This window comes from Netta rufina, assembly GCF_964035555.1.
Source record: "Netta rufina genome assembly, chromosome: 3".
NCBI classification, from domain to species: domain Eukaryota; kingdom Metazoa; phylum Chordata; class Aves; order Anseriformes; family Anatidae; genus Netta; species Netta rufina.
The window spans coordinates 96075913-96094551 of NC_140125.1; the positions used below are offsets into that span (position 1 = coordinate 96075913).

The 18639-nt window shown below is 36.8% G+C and overlaps 1 protein-coding gene across 1 annotated transcript in view; it reads right to left on the minus strand.

Moving 5' to 3' along the window:
• Positions 1–2617: 2617 nt before the first annotated feature.
• The window catches only part of FAM83B (family with sequence similarity 83 member B), a gene marked incomplete at both ends in the record, with an annotated part of 44709 nt that continues 28687 nt past the window's right edge, over positions 2618–18639 (minus strand). The window contains 3 exons of the mRNA XM_084283639.1: positions 2618–4973; positions 7048–7172; positions 15766–15930. Coding sequence (XP_084139765.1) covers positions 2618–4973; positions 7048–7172; positions 15766–15930 — 2646 coding nt within the window. The remainder of the gene's footprint in view (positions 4974–7047; positions 7173–15765; positions 15931–18639) is intronic.

Sequence of the window (18639 nt, forward strand, 5' to 3'; positions counted from 1 at the left end):
CTCCCCAAACCTACCTCCACCGTTTTTAGCACCTCCTGCATCTCAGTTAAGTTCATTTGCTGTACAGTTAATTCAGGCACCATCCTGAAAAACTGTCTGCCCTGCTAAAAGGTGTTAGGACTTGCTGTGCACTGCTGCATTGCTGTTTGCTGGGTAGCTGTGGAATTATGTTGTGCCTGTACTGATAATATGCCTGGAATACTAAGGAGACATCATTTGCCTTGGGATCAGAGTCTGAAATTGCTTCCTCTGGCAGGACAGAGTATTTCAGTGTGAATGGCCATTTAGGAAAAATACCTGCTATGGCATTTTAGCTTGGAGTGAACGAAGTGACCAACGTTCGTTAAGAAGTTCATAAAATGTTTTCCATGATCAGGGGTAAAGAGGAGAGTGAAACTTTCAGCATAGGATTGAGACACCAGATCTAATCACCCTTAAAAATAAATACTATCCCCATGGTGAAATAATTGCTATAATGCATCAACCTAATAAGGCTGCCTGAGAAACAGTTTGAATGAAAAGCTTGCACTGCTTCACTGAAATCACTGCCAACAGCCGTGGTGAGTTCATGAGAGCCAGCAAGGATTTTCAGTGATGAGCATGAACTTGATTGAGCTGGTGAATGAAATGCCTTTCCGGTGTCTCTTTTTAAAGAACAGAGCCAAGACCTTCACAGTGGGACTCCACCATAGAACGCTGCATGACATTTCAGATCTAAGAGTGAAGTGGTCTCCTAAAAGACGCCTCAAAACCATGAAGACCCTGTATAAGATATATATGCTTTCAGCACCCAGATTTCTGAATTTCTATTGTTGAAAATTTACAATACTACCTAAATCCCAAAAGTGGTGAGCTGTCTGGTGCCTGCTGCAGGTATAAACTACCATTACTTTTTTTTTGAAAAAAAAAAAAAGTATTTTTCAAGATCTTACTTGTGGAGCTTATTTTTAGTAGTTGTTCTCAAAGCAAGCCTAAAACATATCCTGAGATGGGCAGCAGTGCTACCAAGGAAAGGATGTGAATATGCTTTTCTAATGTGCTGAGTGTCCTCATCAGAGAAATGTCTACCTGTTTGTCTCCAGCCTTCTGAATATGTAATTATTTGATGTGTGGTGGAACAGCCTTACTGAGTTTAAGTGGAATAAGACTGTCCCAGAGCATCTCACAGCTAAATGGCTATGAGCATTAAGGGACTCTGCTAAGAGATAGAGTCCACATCAAGGAGGGCTGGGAGCCAGCTGAATGCTCTGGCTACAGGTTGCAAATGAGAAGTGGATGCCATGGTGCTGCCCAAACACATCACCCTCTCTGTGGTTTCTGTAAGCCCTAATCTGGTGTAGGCGCTTAATATCAAGAAAATTCTTATGACTGAAAGACCTGGATGAACAAAGATATGTCCCCTTAAATTGTAGTTAGGTGCCTAAGCACCTTCACTAAGTTTAAACAAGTGCTGCTATTGCTCTTCACTGATACTTTTTTGGCTTAGGAGAGGTAGTGATTTATGTGGTGATTTTCATCAACCTCATTTTTAGATGCCTAATTGCTCCTGGCCTTGTAACATTCATTCTGACATAAGGCAACAGGGCATGGAAAATGTAAGCATTGCAGTACTGAGCTTACAATCTTCATCATATGCCTAGTCTAAAGCACTTACAACCTTATTACAAAAAAAAAAAAAAAAAAAAAAAGGTTATTAAAGCTAGAGTTGCACATAATCTGCCAACACCTAAAACATACTGTTACATGTGAAACTCAAAAACTTACCTGGGAAATGTAAGTCCACATTTTTTTTCTTTTTTTGGAAACACCAAACAGAAAAATCTAACAAAAAATATTTTTAGACTACGTTACAGAATACTGGCATGTTATACAAATGTAATTAATCCATTGAAATTTAAACCAGTTAAGTTCTTTTCAAGGCACTTTGTTTTATAAATATATATATATTTTGCTTTCATCCTACATTCACATTACTTTAGCCATGTAAAAAAGTCTGAGAAAGATGGGATTAAGGTCACTTTAAGATTTGTATGCCAAATACTTCAGAATAATATCATATTACATGGAAAATTCAATAAAGTAATATCCATCTGCTGCCTAAACATTTCAATAAATGCTAAGGGGTAAATTATTACCAAGATGGAATCTAAAAGAGGGTTTCAAAATGAGTTTGAAGTTAAGTAACATGCAATGCATTAACATTTGTGTTTAACATTTGAAAAAGTATATAAACACTGAAAAGATGCAAGCCACTATTCCTAGTGCTATCTTATTTTTAAAGGGCAAATCTTAAGAAAAAGTATTATTTGAAGTTTAAAAACACTCTCCATCTTTTTTTACCAGCACATACTTTCTTCAAAAGGAAAATGTATAAAAGTAATCTTACAATATAAACACTATAAACAACTTTCTTGAGATATCTTCTGGACACAGAATTTCTGTAGACTTAAGCATAATAATTCTAGAATAATTATGTAAAAGTATGTACATTCATTCAAATGTCCTAAACCCTGAAGAAACCCAAGTAAGCTCTACAAAAGTTGCTTGTCAGTCTTATCCAGTTAAGAACGTACAGCTTTGCTACTCTTGCTGTATTTCAACATAATCAACAGAAGTTTTATTTGTTTTTGTGTAGGAAGTTCCCAAACTTTTGCATAAATCCCCTCAGTTTATTTTCATTAGGCTGCAGTGGATGATAAGCAGTTGAGTTGTAGCTGACCAGGTGATTACTCCTGCCATAGTTATTTCCTAAGGTCTTGCTTTTGATATCTGGAAGATGTGAACTATTTGGTAAATTTCCTACAAGTTGACTAGGATTTTCCATCTTACAGAATGGCTCAAAGCGACTATAAACACGCCTTTCACTCAAACGAGATCTTAGCTCCTCTTGATGTTTTGAGCTTGCCAGTTGTGGTGGTGTCATTGAACTTGCTCTTTGTAGAGCACAAACAGCAGGACTTTCAGGGGTAGTATTTGTGGTAGTTTCCTTTACATCTTGATATTGAATCTGTTCTGTATTAAATCTTGGGGTAGATGCATCTCCTGCAGTTTCTATGAACTTACTTTCAAGGGGGCACAAGACAGGACACTTTTTATTGCTTTCATCAGATGGAGGTTTTTGAGGCTTTGGTGATTTAGGAGACTTTGGAGACTTTGATGGGCTTGCAGCAACATCTTCTTTACTTCTGTTCAAGCTACCTTGGGAATTTGATGTGTTTCTCTTTCTTCTTGGGGAAGAATCTGTCTTATTTTCAGAGATCTTTGGTTTTTGATTCTCTTCTTCGGAAACCAAAGTGTCAGAACTACTACACATTCTATAAAAGGCAGGACCTTTGTTTTTTGACAAGATTTCCTTCTTGTCTGGTGTGAGATTAAGAAGTGACCGCAGTTTCTGGGATCCTTTCTTTAGAAAACTTGGGGAGTTCTTACTTTCTTTCTTTGATGTGCAATCCCTACTAGACTCCTCTTTGCTCGCTTCAGCAAGAACAGCCATAGAGATTGCCTTGGTAGCAGTTGGGCTCTTCAGCTCTCCTTTGAGGTTCTTTTCCTCCTGTGGCAAATGGTTTGTCACACTATGCAAACTTTTAGAGCTCTTCAGAGTGTCTTCTGGAAGTTTTGGACTAACTGGCTGCTTAAGCCTATGCCTGTTCAATGTGCTGTAAACATAACTGGATGCATGCTTGTCTGCACCAGGGTCTAATATGGACTTTGAATTAAACATGGGAAAGCTTCTCCTTTTAAGTATATTTTCATTTTGAACGTTCTTCAGATTTTCTGCATGTTTGTCGGCACAGAGGGTTGCGTATAAGTAGATAGGTGGGTCCCCTGCTGCATGTGAATTTACCATAGGTTTTCTGTTGTCTGCAGTATGAATTCTGTGGTTTTTTGGTGCCTCTGATTTAAGTTGGACATTTGTGCTAAGCTCTTCTAAAGTATTGTCTGTTCCATTTTCCACACTTGGTGCATGATTTGATGTCCCTTTAGGTGTTGCACTTCCCTCTGACCCAATTATAGTTGAATTTGAAGAACTTGCACAGCTGCTTACCTCCTGCTGTTCGGGTAAAGTTGGCTGAAACACCAATGACGATCGTAAGCGAGAATGAGAGTACAGGGCATGAGCTTTAATATTTTCAGCTGTGTCATAGCTATCATATCTGTCACCCAAGGCTGACCCATTAGACTCCACTGGATAGTCAGATTGGTCATTTAAGTATGACTTAATTCGCCAGTTACGTAGGAATGATTTCGTTGTGTGTTCTAGGGTCGGCATCCTTTGCTGTAGATGGCGGATTTGATGATCTGTCCCATTAAAAGACCTCCTCACAATTGAATTTCTTTCTGCAAGATTTACCTTTGGTCGTGAAAACTGATCAGCGAAACTTTGTTGGGGTGGATTGCAGTTATTTGCATATCCTCCTCGTAACGAAGACACAATACTAAGGCTATCAGATGGCATTTTCCAAGTATTCAGTGGATTATTGGCTCTATTAATAGCCCTGTTGAGCAATAGGTAAGGTGTCCTTTCTGGCTTCTCCCCAGCGTAACTATGCCTCTTCCAATGCTCATTTTTTTCACTAGGTTGATACTGCTGGATTGGATTTTGCATATTAAAACCTGGATGAAATGGTTGCTTATTATAGGCTTGATTTCTCAATCCAAATTTATCTATTTCATTCACTGCATATCTTCCTCGAGTTTTCAGATACACAGGATCTAAATTGTGAAGCTTGTCTTGCCTGCCAAAAAGGTTTCTTTGGCTAGAAACTGAAGCTAAGGAAGACACTGAGTGTTGGTACGTGTCATTATCCCAGAGTGTCCTGCGACTGTTAACCCGCACTAATTCTGGGGCAAATGAACTAGGAACAGAAGAACGAGCATACAGTGTCCTGAATTCTTCATCAAAGGATTCAACCAGCTGTCCTGTGATAACTTGAACCATACTGAGGTTGGTTTTTTCAAAAGACCACATAAAGCTGTAAGAAGAACAAATGACCATTAGAAACAGTTCTTTTGAACTAATGTATTTCACTGGACCTTCTTGATGGGAAAAAAAAAAAAAAGAAAGTTTTCACACACACTTGGATTTGGCACAAATACTTTCTTAATTAATAAATTATGGCATGATTCATGTCATTTGGATTTGAAAGGTCTAATCTAATACAATTTGAACTCAGTGGCAGACTTCCTCTGCTTTCAGGGGGAGCAAGACTGGGTCTATAACTACTTAATTGCTCTTATAAACAGGGGATATTGGAAAAAGGTATTCACAAGTGCGCAACATCAAATACCTAATGGTGCAAAATTACCTCTACAAAGACTAAGCCAGAATTGACTAGACCCACTCCTAAATCAGAGACAATGCGTGGTTAAGTTGTGAAAAAAGTATGTATGAAATAATACACAGAACTGTTTCCACAGGTATGAATAAACTTCAATCTAAACACATTCTCAAAAAGATGCACCTCAAAACTGTTAAACAGTTTACGTTTTCTACCATGCACACCAGCTTGGATATTAATTTTTCTATTAACTGCAGTGTACTGTATCCTGATAAAGGAAGTTTTCCTCTTTTCTACCATACTTATAAAGGCTGAACACATGCTCAAAGATAAGTAGCTATAACTACTTTATAGCTACAAAATGAGATAAAATACATTAACAAGTACATTCAGGATGTTTCAAAAATCCTGATATCATGGTGTTGAAACCATGTAATTTGTAGATTACACCAAACAAAAAAATCTGTCCTATGACCCTTATTTCATGTGAAGAAAAGTAAGTGAAAAAATGAAATGAAATCAATGAACTTGAACTTTGCATTTGTCTTCTGTATGTGATGAAGGTTTGTTGTAGTCACATAAATAATTTGCTGATTTCATTGTATTTGTTTTGCCTTTTTTTTTTTTTTTTTTTTTTTAGGAAATAATACTGTGCTGAAATTAAATTAAAACATAACACATTTTTTTCCTGTTTCTTTCTTTTTCCTGTTATAAATCACTAGATTCTTTTTCAAAGCAAGTTTAATTTCTACGGAAGTTCATGATTCCAGCTTCTGTGCTAGATCTTAAAGCAGTGTTATTTTTCAAAATGAAATGAGAAAAACTATCACATTCTCACAGACTCTAACACTGTGTGTAGATGTCAAAGCAGGCAGACTCTCTGGACTCTCTTACACTGACTCATTTATGAACTTGTCACTTACCTCACTACCATTTATACCCATCAATCTGAATTTGGGGCTGCTCAGTTCTCAGAGGAGATAAAGAGACAGATTTTCAAAAGCTTAAAGTAGTTGAAATCTACAATAATCAGCAGCTGTGGATCTGGCACCCAAGCATTAGGCTGGCAGAAATTAATTCAGTAGACCAAGAGAGAGAAGCATACCATGAAAAGAACACATGTATTTAATAATGTGTGAGATAAAACTGCCCCTGCTTTAACCTATTTTTTTCCAGCTCTGCAAAGATGCAAGTTCTTCTGACCTATGCTTTGTGCAAATATACTGGAAATAAAATGGAAAATAAATAAAATAAAATAAAATAAAATAAAATAAAATAAAATAAAATAAAATAAAATAAAGCTTAACCAAATATAGACTATTTTTGACAATTCTGAATTTGACCATGCAGAATGCTATAAAGCTAGTCTACAGTTTTAGCTTTAGAAGATTACTACAAGGATAAACCATCCAAGAGAGCTTATGAAATACTTTGGTAGCCTTTTTTGGAGTTACTTTTAAACAAGAATAGTTCTATATTAAACAAATTGGTATTTTTCTCTCTTTTCTCCAAAACTTTGCCTAAATCAAAAGCTATATACTTTATTTCTTACTTATGAAAAATTACGAGGGGACCTCAAAATTTGGCAACATGTTATGTTATCTATCATTAAGTATCTATGACAACTTGATAGATTACTGGAAAGATAAATCAAATTTGCCCATGGAGTTTCCTGGAATAATTTTCAGAAATAGAAAAAATATATTTTGCAATAGGCAAAATTCTGAGATCACACGTTTTCTATGGGCACCTCAGTGACTGATCTTACCTGTAAGAACCGTATATGACTTTCTTACAGTCAACCAGAAGAAATTTTTGTTCCATTTTTCCATGGAATTTTGCTCCTGTTTTAGAATAGTAATCTTGTCCTTTTACTGTCCGCACCCTCATGTTCTGAAAAAGATAATTGAAATACTTTAATTGGTACACTATATTCTACATTTAGCATCCAGGGCTTTAAATGTCAGAGGTACAGTAGGAATTACATTATTGCATACCAGTAAATTCTGCAGGACAATAAATTCTAATCAAACCTGTCCCCTGGGGACCCAATATGGCAAGTTATTGCTTTGTCTTCAAGAATGATGAAATTTCCTAGGCCTTGGAAAAATGAATTTCCCCTTTTCCATACCCATCACTCTCAGAAATGAGGCTCTGGCACAAGAGGACTTTGACAAGAGAAAGAGATTTAGTAGTGAAAAAAATCTTTTTAGCATCTTATATACTATATATGATTTCCGAGCAACTCAGCGAGTCAGAAATAACATCTAAAGCACCAGTATCACTTCTTTTAATTGAATAAGAGTAGTGTATCTACAAACATAGATATTTCACTCTGAGATGGTCTATCAAAAGATATCACCTGGCCCCAGAATGCCTTGCAGTTCCATCACCACAAAGATTTCTCAATTGGCTTTCCAGCATGGGATCAATTACATTTCTAAATCTGGAGATGCTATCACAGCATGTATAGCTAGTACAATCCCTACAAAGCAGTTAGGCTTGAATTCCAAACTCTATCCATAAGCTTTCTGTTTTACTCATGCAAACTCAGTAAATTCTACTGAGGAAATTTGCCATGATGGAACCCAAAAATGTGGTTAGTTTTTCTCCCAAACTGTTAATGAAGTTGCCTCAGCTGAGCCAGTATCTTTTCTGCACAGGCAGTTCTGAATGACTTAAGTTATCTTTTTTTGCTTTAGTGTCCCTTGTTTTTTTTTTAAGCTCTTAGCAAAAGAACAATTCAAAACAAGTGTAAACAAACCTTTTGTACTGTACTAATAATAAATTTCAAAAATTTCTTATATGAATACAGAAAAAAAATATAATAGCATTCATCATAAATTGTTACAGAAAGGTGTTTATTTATAACAAAAAGAAAATTTATGTTCAACACAAACCAACCTACACCATCTACCTCCTGTAACTGTTGGATACAAAATGCTTCACAAGACATAAAAAGAGCTTGGAATACATCTGTGAATGACCACAACATTTACTGTGGTTTCTAGCCTTGAAATATGTGTTCTAGTGATGTTAATTTGTGGTAATTTACAAGTATTCCAGTTGGAGTGAAGTGTGTAATTTAGCATTGGCAGTAAGAAAACAGAATCTATATGATTGTTGCCTAAACTGTATATACAGAAATAGTGGAATATAAGACTTCTGAATACAGAAATAACTCGTTTCTTGTGACTATTCATTAACTGCCAAGGTTCATATCTGCCCCAAATTCTGCTGCTACAAGGAAAGGCTGAAAATCACAGCAAGTGTGCTCTGTAAAGTCCAGGTACAGGAAATGGATTAGATCTGTTTATGAAGTAGAATGGATCAGACCGTACAGCATAAACTCAGATTGCAGGAGTTATAACTGTAGTCTCTACTACAGTCCACTGAACTCTCTCCAAACAGAAAATTCCAAAAATTAGGACAAAATCCGTATGAAATGATAAATATTTCCAAGTAACACATCCTTTCTAAAACCCTATATATTTTATTGTTTGTGGCTTATTTTTTTTTTCTTTTATCTAAAGACATATAATTCAAAGAAGCAAAACTTGCACATAAGAACTGCTGAGTTGGCAAGGTGTAGTTTGACTCAAGCTGTTCAAGTTCTTTAAATTTGTTAGATGAGTTTTAACATAGCATTTTTTTCAAGCTGTTTGAACAAAAAATACAATTCAGTGAAAATGTACAAAGACAGCATTTAAAAATAATAAAAATTGTGACCTAAATGTCTTAAAAGTGTGCAAGAAACATAAAGTTTATCTCTTAATTTGCTGCATCAAGTTGATTCAATACATAGGTGTTATCTAGTAGTCCTGTAAAGTTTAAAAGTACTTGGGTTCAGTGAAAATATAGATGAATACCTAGATTATTTTCAGAAAAAGTTAAAACAAGAATAACAATAACAACCCATTCTGCATTACTACATTGGAGGCTAATTTTTTGTCTCTTTAACTGCATCTCTAACTGCAACCACCTTTCACTGTCTTGCATTGTGTCCATGTATTGGGTTAACATTGCAAGATTTTGGTAGCAGGGAGCTGCAGGGGTGGCCTCTGTGAGAAGAGTCCAGCAACTGCCCCATGTTAGATAAGGGTCAGTTTCAGCTGGCTCCAAAGGGACCTGCTGCTGGCCAGAGCCAAGATAATAAGCAAAGTTGCTTGTGCCTCTGGGAGAGCAGATTTAAGAAAGGGAAAAACAAACAAACAAACAAACAAACAAACAAACAACCTGCTGCACAACAGCAACTGGGAGAGTGAGGAGTGAGAAGCAGCCCTGCAGACGCCAAGGTCAGTGCAGATGGAGGGCAGGAGGTGCTCCAGGCACACAGCAGCAGTTTCCCTGAGGCCCGTGGAGAGGCCTCTGGTGGAGCAGGCTGTCCCCCTGCAGCCCATGGGTCCCACATGGAGCAGATCTCCACGCTGCAGCCCCTGGAGGAGCCCCCAGTGGAGCAGGTGGATGTGGCCTGGAGGAAGCTTCTGCCCATGGAAAGCCCCGACAGGAGCAGGCCCCGGGCCGGAGCTGCAGCCCATGGAGAGGAGCCCACAAAGGAGCAGGGGGTCTGGGGACAAAGGAGCAGGGGGTCTGGGGGGAGCTGCCACCCACATGTGGGGGACCTGTGCTGGAGCAGTTTGCTGCTCGGGGATGGACCCTGTGGTACAGAGCCATGTGGGAGCAGTTCCTGAAGAACTGCTGCCTGTGTGCAGCCCCTGCAGGATCAGTTTGGGAAGGACGGCATCCTGTGGGAGGGACCCCATGGGGAGCAGGGGCAGAGAGTGACCATGAAGGAACAGCGGAGACGAAGTGTCAGGGATGGACCACAGCCACCATTGCCCTGTTCCCCTGTGGTGCTTGGGGGGAGGAGGTAGAAGAGGGTAGGTTGGGTGGGAAGTGAGGTGTTTTTAGTTTCCTTTATTTCTCGATGTTCTAGTCTCTTAGTGATAGGTAATAAATTATATCAACCTCATTATGCTGAGTCTGTTTTGCCCATGACAATAATTGTTGAGTGATCTCCCTGTCCTTATCTTAGCCCTTGAGCCCTTTCCATCATATTTTCTTCCCCTTTCCCTTTGAGGATGGGGAGTGAGAGAGCACTTGTGCTGGAGCTAAGCTGTCCAGCAGGGTAAAACCGCCACAGTCCTTCAGGTTCTCACTACTTTGATTTTTAACTTGGAATCTAAAAGAACAAATTCATTTTTCCTGCTTTTCCAGTACTGTTGAACTTTTAACAAGCCAATTCCAGTGCAGAAAACTATTCTTTCCCTACCAGCTACTTTGGCAGAAAGAAGTAGTTAAATAACAAGCTTGTTTTTTTCATAAGTTAAGTAGTGCGTAAATAGTAAATAACTTAAAAAGAAGAAAAAAATTGCCCTATTCTAAAGATTATCACAATAGTAAGTCCTTATTTACTAAAAATTAAGATTGTGAATTACTTATTAATTTTACATTTACTTCAATGATTAAGTATTTAGATCAATTATATCATTTAACTGCATTTGTATGTCTGCTTTATATTTACATTATAATATATTTATGTCATAGTTTGATGGTCACTTGAAATTCAGTTTATACATTTTCAAATAACTATAACAGATAACGTTGACCTAATGACATGCCAGCTGAACCCATCAAATCTTACTGAGATAAGGCCCGGTGGGTATTGGACAGAATATCATTTAGGAGTCTGGAATGCTGTAGGCACAGGCAAAGCTAACGGTTTTCAATTTACTGTACTGTATAAAGAAACTTTTCCTTAGGTACTCATAAGTTAAAATATAACTTCAAGTAGGCTCTAAACCCTCAAAAAAAATACAATTCACATTAAATTGCTGTTTTTTTAAAACATCTTAGTTACTGTTTCCTCTGTTATCTTCAGTTTTCCTTCTCTTCTGCAGTATTATTCCTCCTGCAGCATTTCTGTCCTGCTTCCTTAATCCTGCCAAATCTTTCCCTGTCTCAGTATGTCATGCACTTAAAGATGGGAACATGGCATTATGAAGGCATGTGCCAGAGATCACGCTCACTGTTCTCATGTAACACTTCCTCTTCCTCCACAGCTCATCTGGCATTCTTCACTTACTTCAGACCTTCTAATTAGTTGCCAAGGATGCATCCTTTGAATAATCTCCCAAAATGCGTACTATTTTTGAGAACATAAAAGAACAATATGTTCCGCTTAAGATTAGTACACACATAATCGCAAGCCCCATTTTGTATGAAATGCTGGGCTTCTCCTTCCTACTTGATTGTATCCTTGGTTGTATCATGGCTACAGGACTGCCATGCTAACAGCACTAAAAAAAAACTGTCACTAATCAATACAGAAGTGATCAGTAATCAGCATCATGGTGTATAAAGCAATAATTAATTCACTTATGAATCTTGAGAGAAAATCTTGGGCAGCTGGAACAAACAAATCCACACATTAAGAAGGAATTGAGAGGAAAGAATTCCTTGAGAGGAAGCTATCCTGAGAGGACACGCAACAGTTTGTGAGATCAACTGTAGCAAGTCAAATGGAAAGTCTGTCTGGTCCTGTAAACTGTTTTTGAAAGTGACTGCTAGTGGATACGTATGGGGAGTAATTTAATTGAGGACTTGATATTTTAGCAGGTTTGTGAAGCCAAACATGGGATTTTCTCCCTCCTCCAAGAACTGATTGTAGGACTCAGGGACTGTTTGCATTCCTGATGTTTAAACATCCACTGTCTGAGCTGCAGATTGAGGATGGCCATCAGAGCTATCCAATGAAATGACAGCTAAACGATGAACAGGAAACAAGCTCTAACTTCTCTTTTTATGTGTGACTGTGCAGCTGACTATCTTCCCCGAGATAACCACATAACCACAATTTAAAATGTGGAAGTATAATTCAAGATTAAACATTTATTTTCATCATTAAAAAATCCCCAATGTGATAGATAAGAACAGTGAATACACTGATCTCAAACATTTCATTTCAGCTCTTTTTATTTGTAAAGTCTGTTTTTATCAGCATTCAGTTACTCACCCTGTACTTGCTGTCAAGAAGTACATAAAGAAGAGAATGAATGTCCATCTAATACTTAGCCTAGCAACTTTAAAGAAAAATAAGTCGCATTTCTCATATTGTTCATTATTACTAGTATTATCTGTTATCCTAGGCCTCTGTTCTCACTACAAGATAGTAGTTGCTGTGCAAATGCAAAGTAGCTTTCCAGCTACGTTCTGTCACTACTTCCAAGCAGGTTCAATGACTACTGTGCATTTAAGCATGTGTATTTGGGAGTAGACTTCACAAAAGGAAAGTAAAATCAATTCTTTACTGGTACTATTTTCTCATATTTCCCATTAACTATAAATACTGAGAAGACTATCAGGGGGTAAACAGTTCCTGCCAAATTGCTTTCAATATATCCTGTAGCAAGATGACTCTTCATAATTTCCAGAGAAGTAAAAATAAGTTTCTGCAGAGTACGGAGCCTCTACCACATGCCACAACTCATATCAAATAAAACACTAAGATGTGTTATCAGCCAGGGAACTTGGTTTTCTTCTTGAGTATTAAACAGCATTTTCTACATTGGTTCACTGTTTGTAATCAAAAATGAAGTTATAGCTTAAGCATTCTGGTGATACTAGGGATTGCCGTCTCAGTGCTGTGTTTTGCAGTGCAAATCTATCTCACTGTTTGCTGCAGCATCTGTCAGCAGCAGAAAAAAGAAATCTCTAGAAAAAAATTAGCAATTATTTTTTTGAAAAAGTACCTGAAAAAAGTCATAATCTGTACTGACTCTTCATCTTTCAATGAAAAGGAGTTACTCACCAAACAGCAAGTCTGACTGGTGACAAAGTTAATAAATAGAAGTTTAGATAGAGAAAAGAAAGAAAGAGAAATACATTAGCTAATAGGGGAAATGTAGGACAGTCAGTAAACAGATAAATTAAATTGAAAATGGGGAAAGAGAAATGGGAGAGTACAGGAAAGGAATTACGTATTTGAGTTGAGTTCCACTGATGATGTTAAGATGAACTTTAAGTAAAAACCAACCCATGAGAAGAAATGTTGTAAAAGAGACTGGAAAAGCTCCTAGTAAATTCAAGTTGTCATATTCTTCCGTATAGAATTCACATCATAGTCACATAATACATAGTCTATCAATACCTTCAGTATATACTCTTTCAAAAAAAGATGGAAACATGCCCTGGTATGGATTTGCACTACATATGAGACATTTAATGTACATTTATTTACAAATAAATCCTCTTTTTTCCATATAGAAGACCACTGAATTGTAAATCTGAATTCGAAAATACAGTCTCTCTCATTACAGCATTTAATTTTTTACTGATTCAAAGGAAGAGATAAAGAGCCAGTGAGTATATTGACTAAGTCATAAAGGCTTGAGAGTGACTCCTCCTCATGAGTGCACAAGATGAAGAATGTCTGCCATACTCAAGACTGAACCAAATCATGCCAGAGAATAACAAGGCCAGTGCTGCTGTTGCTACATTTTGAGGAAGAAGAAATATATCCTTACATCTGTCCTCTTCTTGCTTTCACTGAAGAGGAGAGGAGGGCCAAAAGCACAAAAAGGCAATGAAGCACCAAGGCAATGAAAAAAAAGAGACAGAAACCTTGCCAAAGTATTGACTGCTCTTTCACAGTCACCAGTGGCTTCCCTTCATCCTGAAGAAAGACACAGGATAATTACTGTGGGAGTAGGAAGCTTTTATTCTTAGAGCAACAGTCACTGGGAGTAGCACCTGGATGAGAAGCCTGAAGAGCTTTACCACAAGCTGAACAGGAAACCCTGCACACAACAGGATTACTGTTTAGATCTTTGGCATATATTTTTCATTTTCTGATAAACCTTGAAGCATTCCAAGCAAACCTTTCAGTGTAAAAATGTTTCTCCCATTGTTACAGAACAGAAACACATAAAGAATAACGTCACTAAAGAGGCCAAATCTGAACTCTCCAACCCATACCAAATCCATACCAAATCCACTGTAATGTATGTACACAAGTTCTTTCAACCACAGTGTAAATGCCTGTAGGTCTATAAAACAACAGTAAAATGAAAACCTCCAAATCACTCCCAAAAGTTAGAAACAGCTATAGATACATATTGCACAGAATCAGTTTGAAAATGCATATTACCACATTTTTCAAGATAGAGCTTGAAAAAAATACTCCTAATTTCTTTTACATTGGCAGGATAAAACTCATGTCATTAAAAAGAAATGTACTCTGTTTTTATCAGCATTTATGGCAAAGTTAACCCAAGTTATTGGGAAACAATGGTGTCTGAAGTTCCAGTGTACTGCCAAATACTGACTTCATGAGGGCAATTACTACCAGGGTCTACAGACCCACAATATTTGTGGCATTTTCTTTTCAAAAATTCCCATAGCTTTGTGTATTAGGCCAGTAGAGGGCAATCCCACATGCTCAAATCCCCCACATCAGAAATAAATATGGGAAGTGGTTTGGTAATACTTTCAAGGGCCTAAGTCAACACTCCAGAGCAAAACTTGGTATAAAATACAGGTTTTTCCAAAACTTTAAGAAAAAAGCCTTCTTTATACTCACAAAAACACTCTACCTCCATCTATTTTTCAGACTGGGTTCTTAAAATTGTAAGAAGAGCTTCTGAGATATTTTTGCCAGGAGTAAACATGGCACTACTAGTTAAGAAACAAGGAACTGCAAATGGAGCTATATGGAAGTTCAGCCACAGAAGAGTTTAAGGCTTTGCAGAGAAACTCTGGTACTGTGCTTGGAACATTTTCAGAGATATCTACAATGACAGTAAACCTAGAAGTATTTATGAAGCATTTATGTCAGGTCAGTGCAGCATATGGTTAGCATTCTGTTCCCTACTATAGTAGGGTGGTGCAGGACATTGGGTGAAAAATGTAAACATCAGTCCTCTCTTAATTATCTTTCTTATAGGGCAAATTACATATGTAATGTATAAAAGTAAGCCTACTCATAATGTGTGCTGTAGACAGACATAATAAGAAGTGCTTTCTAAACAGAAACTAAAACAGAACCCTAGTTTAATGCATTTTAATAGTAATCACATTTAACAAAAAGATCATGAAATGAAGTATACCATTTATTATTCCAAGCAATTTGCATAAGCTTTATGATTTTATTTGCAGGTTAATTTAACATAAAGGAAAAGGAAGCAAAGTTTTTCAAAGCTGTACTATGCCTAAGGAGATAATAATGGAAAAATATTTTATAAATAACATGGAAAAAATACATAATTCTATCAAACATTCTTGTTTTGGCACACGAAAAAGATAAAAGCTTTTCTAAAGAGAATAACATTTGTAGAGAAGGTTCTGCTGAGAGTTTACCAGATTATACTTCATAGTTAATTTGATATAGCAGTATTTGATAATGAGGTTTTGAATAATAGTGTCTTTTCTTTGGGTTGCAGAGGAATGACTAGCGAATGTTCAAGCACAGGAACACAAGAAGTCTTACCCTGAGCCTCTGAACTTGACAGCCTTGTTTCTCTGTCATTTTCAGAAAGTGACTGAAGTTTGACTCATCAAGCAGGAGATACACTGCAATCCCTCTTGTAGATGCTTCTACAATTTCTCTAAAAATATCGACATCTGTAAACATATCCATAACTATGGCAATGACCTGAAAAAAATAAAAGACAAAAATTACTGTGTTGTATAAACACACATTTGAAACTCTTCACTGAAGTTTGCACTGTGCAGCTAACACACCAATGCTATTCATGCATCAGAAAGTTCTAATATTTCCCATGGGGTACCACTTAACCCAGAAGGCTTCTTAAGAGCACTGCATCTTCTTCTTGAGAGGACAGGTGATTGTTTATATGACAGTCATCACAAACCACAAACTCTGGAAAATTGTTGTATTATGTGTGGGTGTTATAGGGAAAAAGAAAGCCAGTGTAACAGAAGGAAATGGGAAGTGATATTAATACAGTGAAAAAAAAAAAATGGAGCCAACTCTATTATACAGTCTGACTGCATAATAGAAAATCCAGATAACACTGTTTTTGTACAAGGTGGTTGTTCAACCTAATCTAAATGCTGTTCTTTGTCTTCACAGTTTTCCCTAAAACTAATAGTTTGAGAGTTTGAAGGAGTCAATAAGCAGACATTGAACAGCTGGAGTTGATGAAGACTTCAGCATCCGTACTGACTCATCACACTCACTGGGACGAAACTCCTTCAGCTGGTGAGAGGTTGGTTCAGGAAGATTAGAGAGTGCTGAACACCAGCCATTGCTGGTGTTCAGCCTCGGGGAATAATGCAGGTATTTCTGACTGGGAAAAGCAATGTCCTGCTAATCACATTTTGGAGATGATACACAATTTACTTATCATTAGTAATTTGGAATGAAGTAATATTGAAATAGAGGAAATAACAGTGGGAATGTAACTGTGGAAATAACTGTGCAACTTTAAAAAATACTATTCTTACCCATTAGAGTCTTCACAAGAAGTTCCAATGAAACTTTTCAGGTGCAAATTCAAATCAAATAAAGCCTATCACAGGTATAAGAGTAGGCTTGATAGTGAGCTTGCTTTACCAGTTTCACTCATCCTTAAATTTTCCATACTTGAACATTATTGGTATAATTGTAAAGTTACAATCACTCATCTTATTCTGGAACTGAAACATTTATTTTACACACAAAATTTGGTAAAGGATGTTGCTCACACAGAGGTAAATGCTATGTCTCCAGTCAGTCATCTGAATTGCATTTTGAATGTGTTTGCTTAGAACCAGAAGACTCGTTTATGGCAAATATATACTTTGAACACTAGAAATACAAACAGGAGCTGACCAAGAATAAAAAATAAAATAACAATGTCATTAAGAAAGGTAAAGACAGCTCCTGAAGCAATAAAAATGAAAGGAGTTGGCTTACAATAACATGTCACCTGGCAGTAAAAAGACTCCTTACTAATCCACCAGTCAGAAAGGAACTGAATAGCATGAAATAACTGAATTCTTTCAAATGTCCTGTGTATTACCTCACATTTTTACTGACTTTTTGGGAAAATAATAATTAAAAACAAACAAACAAACAAAAAAAACCACACAACCAACCAAACAAAAAAAACAACCAACAACACACAAACAACAGTTCTTTAACAGTACAAATTATTTTTTTCATCTACATTTGAAAGGAAAGAATGAAAACCACAGAAGTTTATTTTGACTCATCACTTCTGCTTGGTCTTGACTCAGATACACAAAGTTAACTGAACGTGGCAACCCTATTTATTCATCTGTCTTGTTTCTCTTACATCCGAACAGAAGTATGCCAACGTAGATCAAGCATGCTAGGTAAAAATGATCAAAGAAGAAAGTCTGCTGCCAAATAGGTTTGTTTCATTATCTGTGTCCCCCTCCCTCTGATCTCCTCAATTTCTTCTTAACCTTTCATTTTCTTTTAGAAATCTTTTAGAAATAGGTGCTCATTATATTAAAGAATGCATTTAAGTTATGGGATAAATCCTGAGTAAGTAAACTGACATAAATACATAAATACATAAATACATAAAATATTTAAAATCTACACTACAGACTTCAAAAATCCTTCTAACATTTTTGTATGGCAGATATCTACAATGCTAATTTGCAGCATCTGTGGTTACAAAGACTAATATACTGGAAGCATATAGAAAAAATATAAACAAACAAACAAAAAAAACAACAGCTAGAATAAGTAATCCAAACTGAAACCAAAGCTGACTAGAATGGCCATATTTGGCTTAGGAATAAGGGAAGTGAGATATGAATTGAAAAAACAAGCAGGTATGAGAGTGCTGGCTGTGTACTACTAGTAAAAACAATCACTGCTGTTGATGATATGCAGATACACCAAACCTTAGGAATGAACAGAGCACCCCTCTTTGTCTTCACTAGCAGAACTGGTCTTAAACCCTTAATTTTGAAATTTTAGACTTAATTCTATGAAGTACCGAACTATTATTGTGAGAAAAAGCAAGTTTCGCTTTCAAAGTTTGCATAGGCATTACACTTTGAAATCTGAAGTTTGTGCTAGATCCTCAACAGATTTAAGGACATTTGCAAAGCCACATTTGTGATTTGACAATCAGCTGGACATTTATTTTTCCATTCCCTGGAAATCAAAGGTTACTTGTGAAGTATACCCTTGTTAGTCTGCCCATTCACTTTTAGCAACACAATTAATCCTGTCAACACTAATGTTTAGTAGGCTGAATTGCTGAAGGAAGAAAAGAGTCAAATTTGCGTCATGTATCAACATACACGATAGGTAAAAGCAGTAATTTGCAGAGATAAGGTTATTTCTGTATATAGATTTCTGTAAGTCAAACTAGAT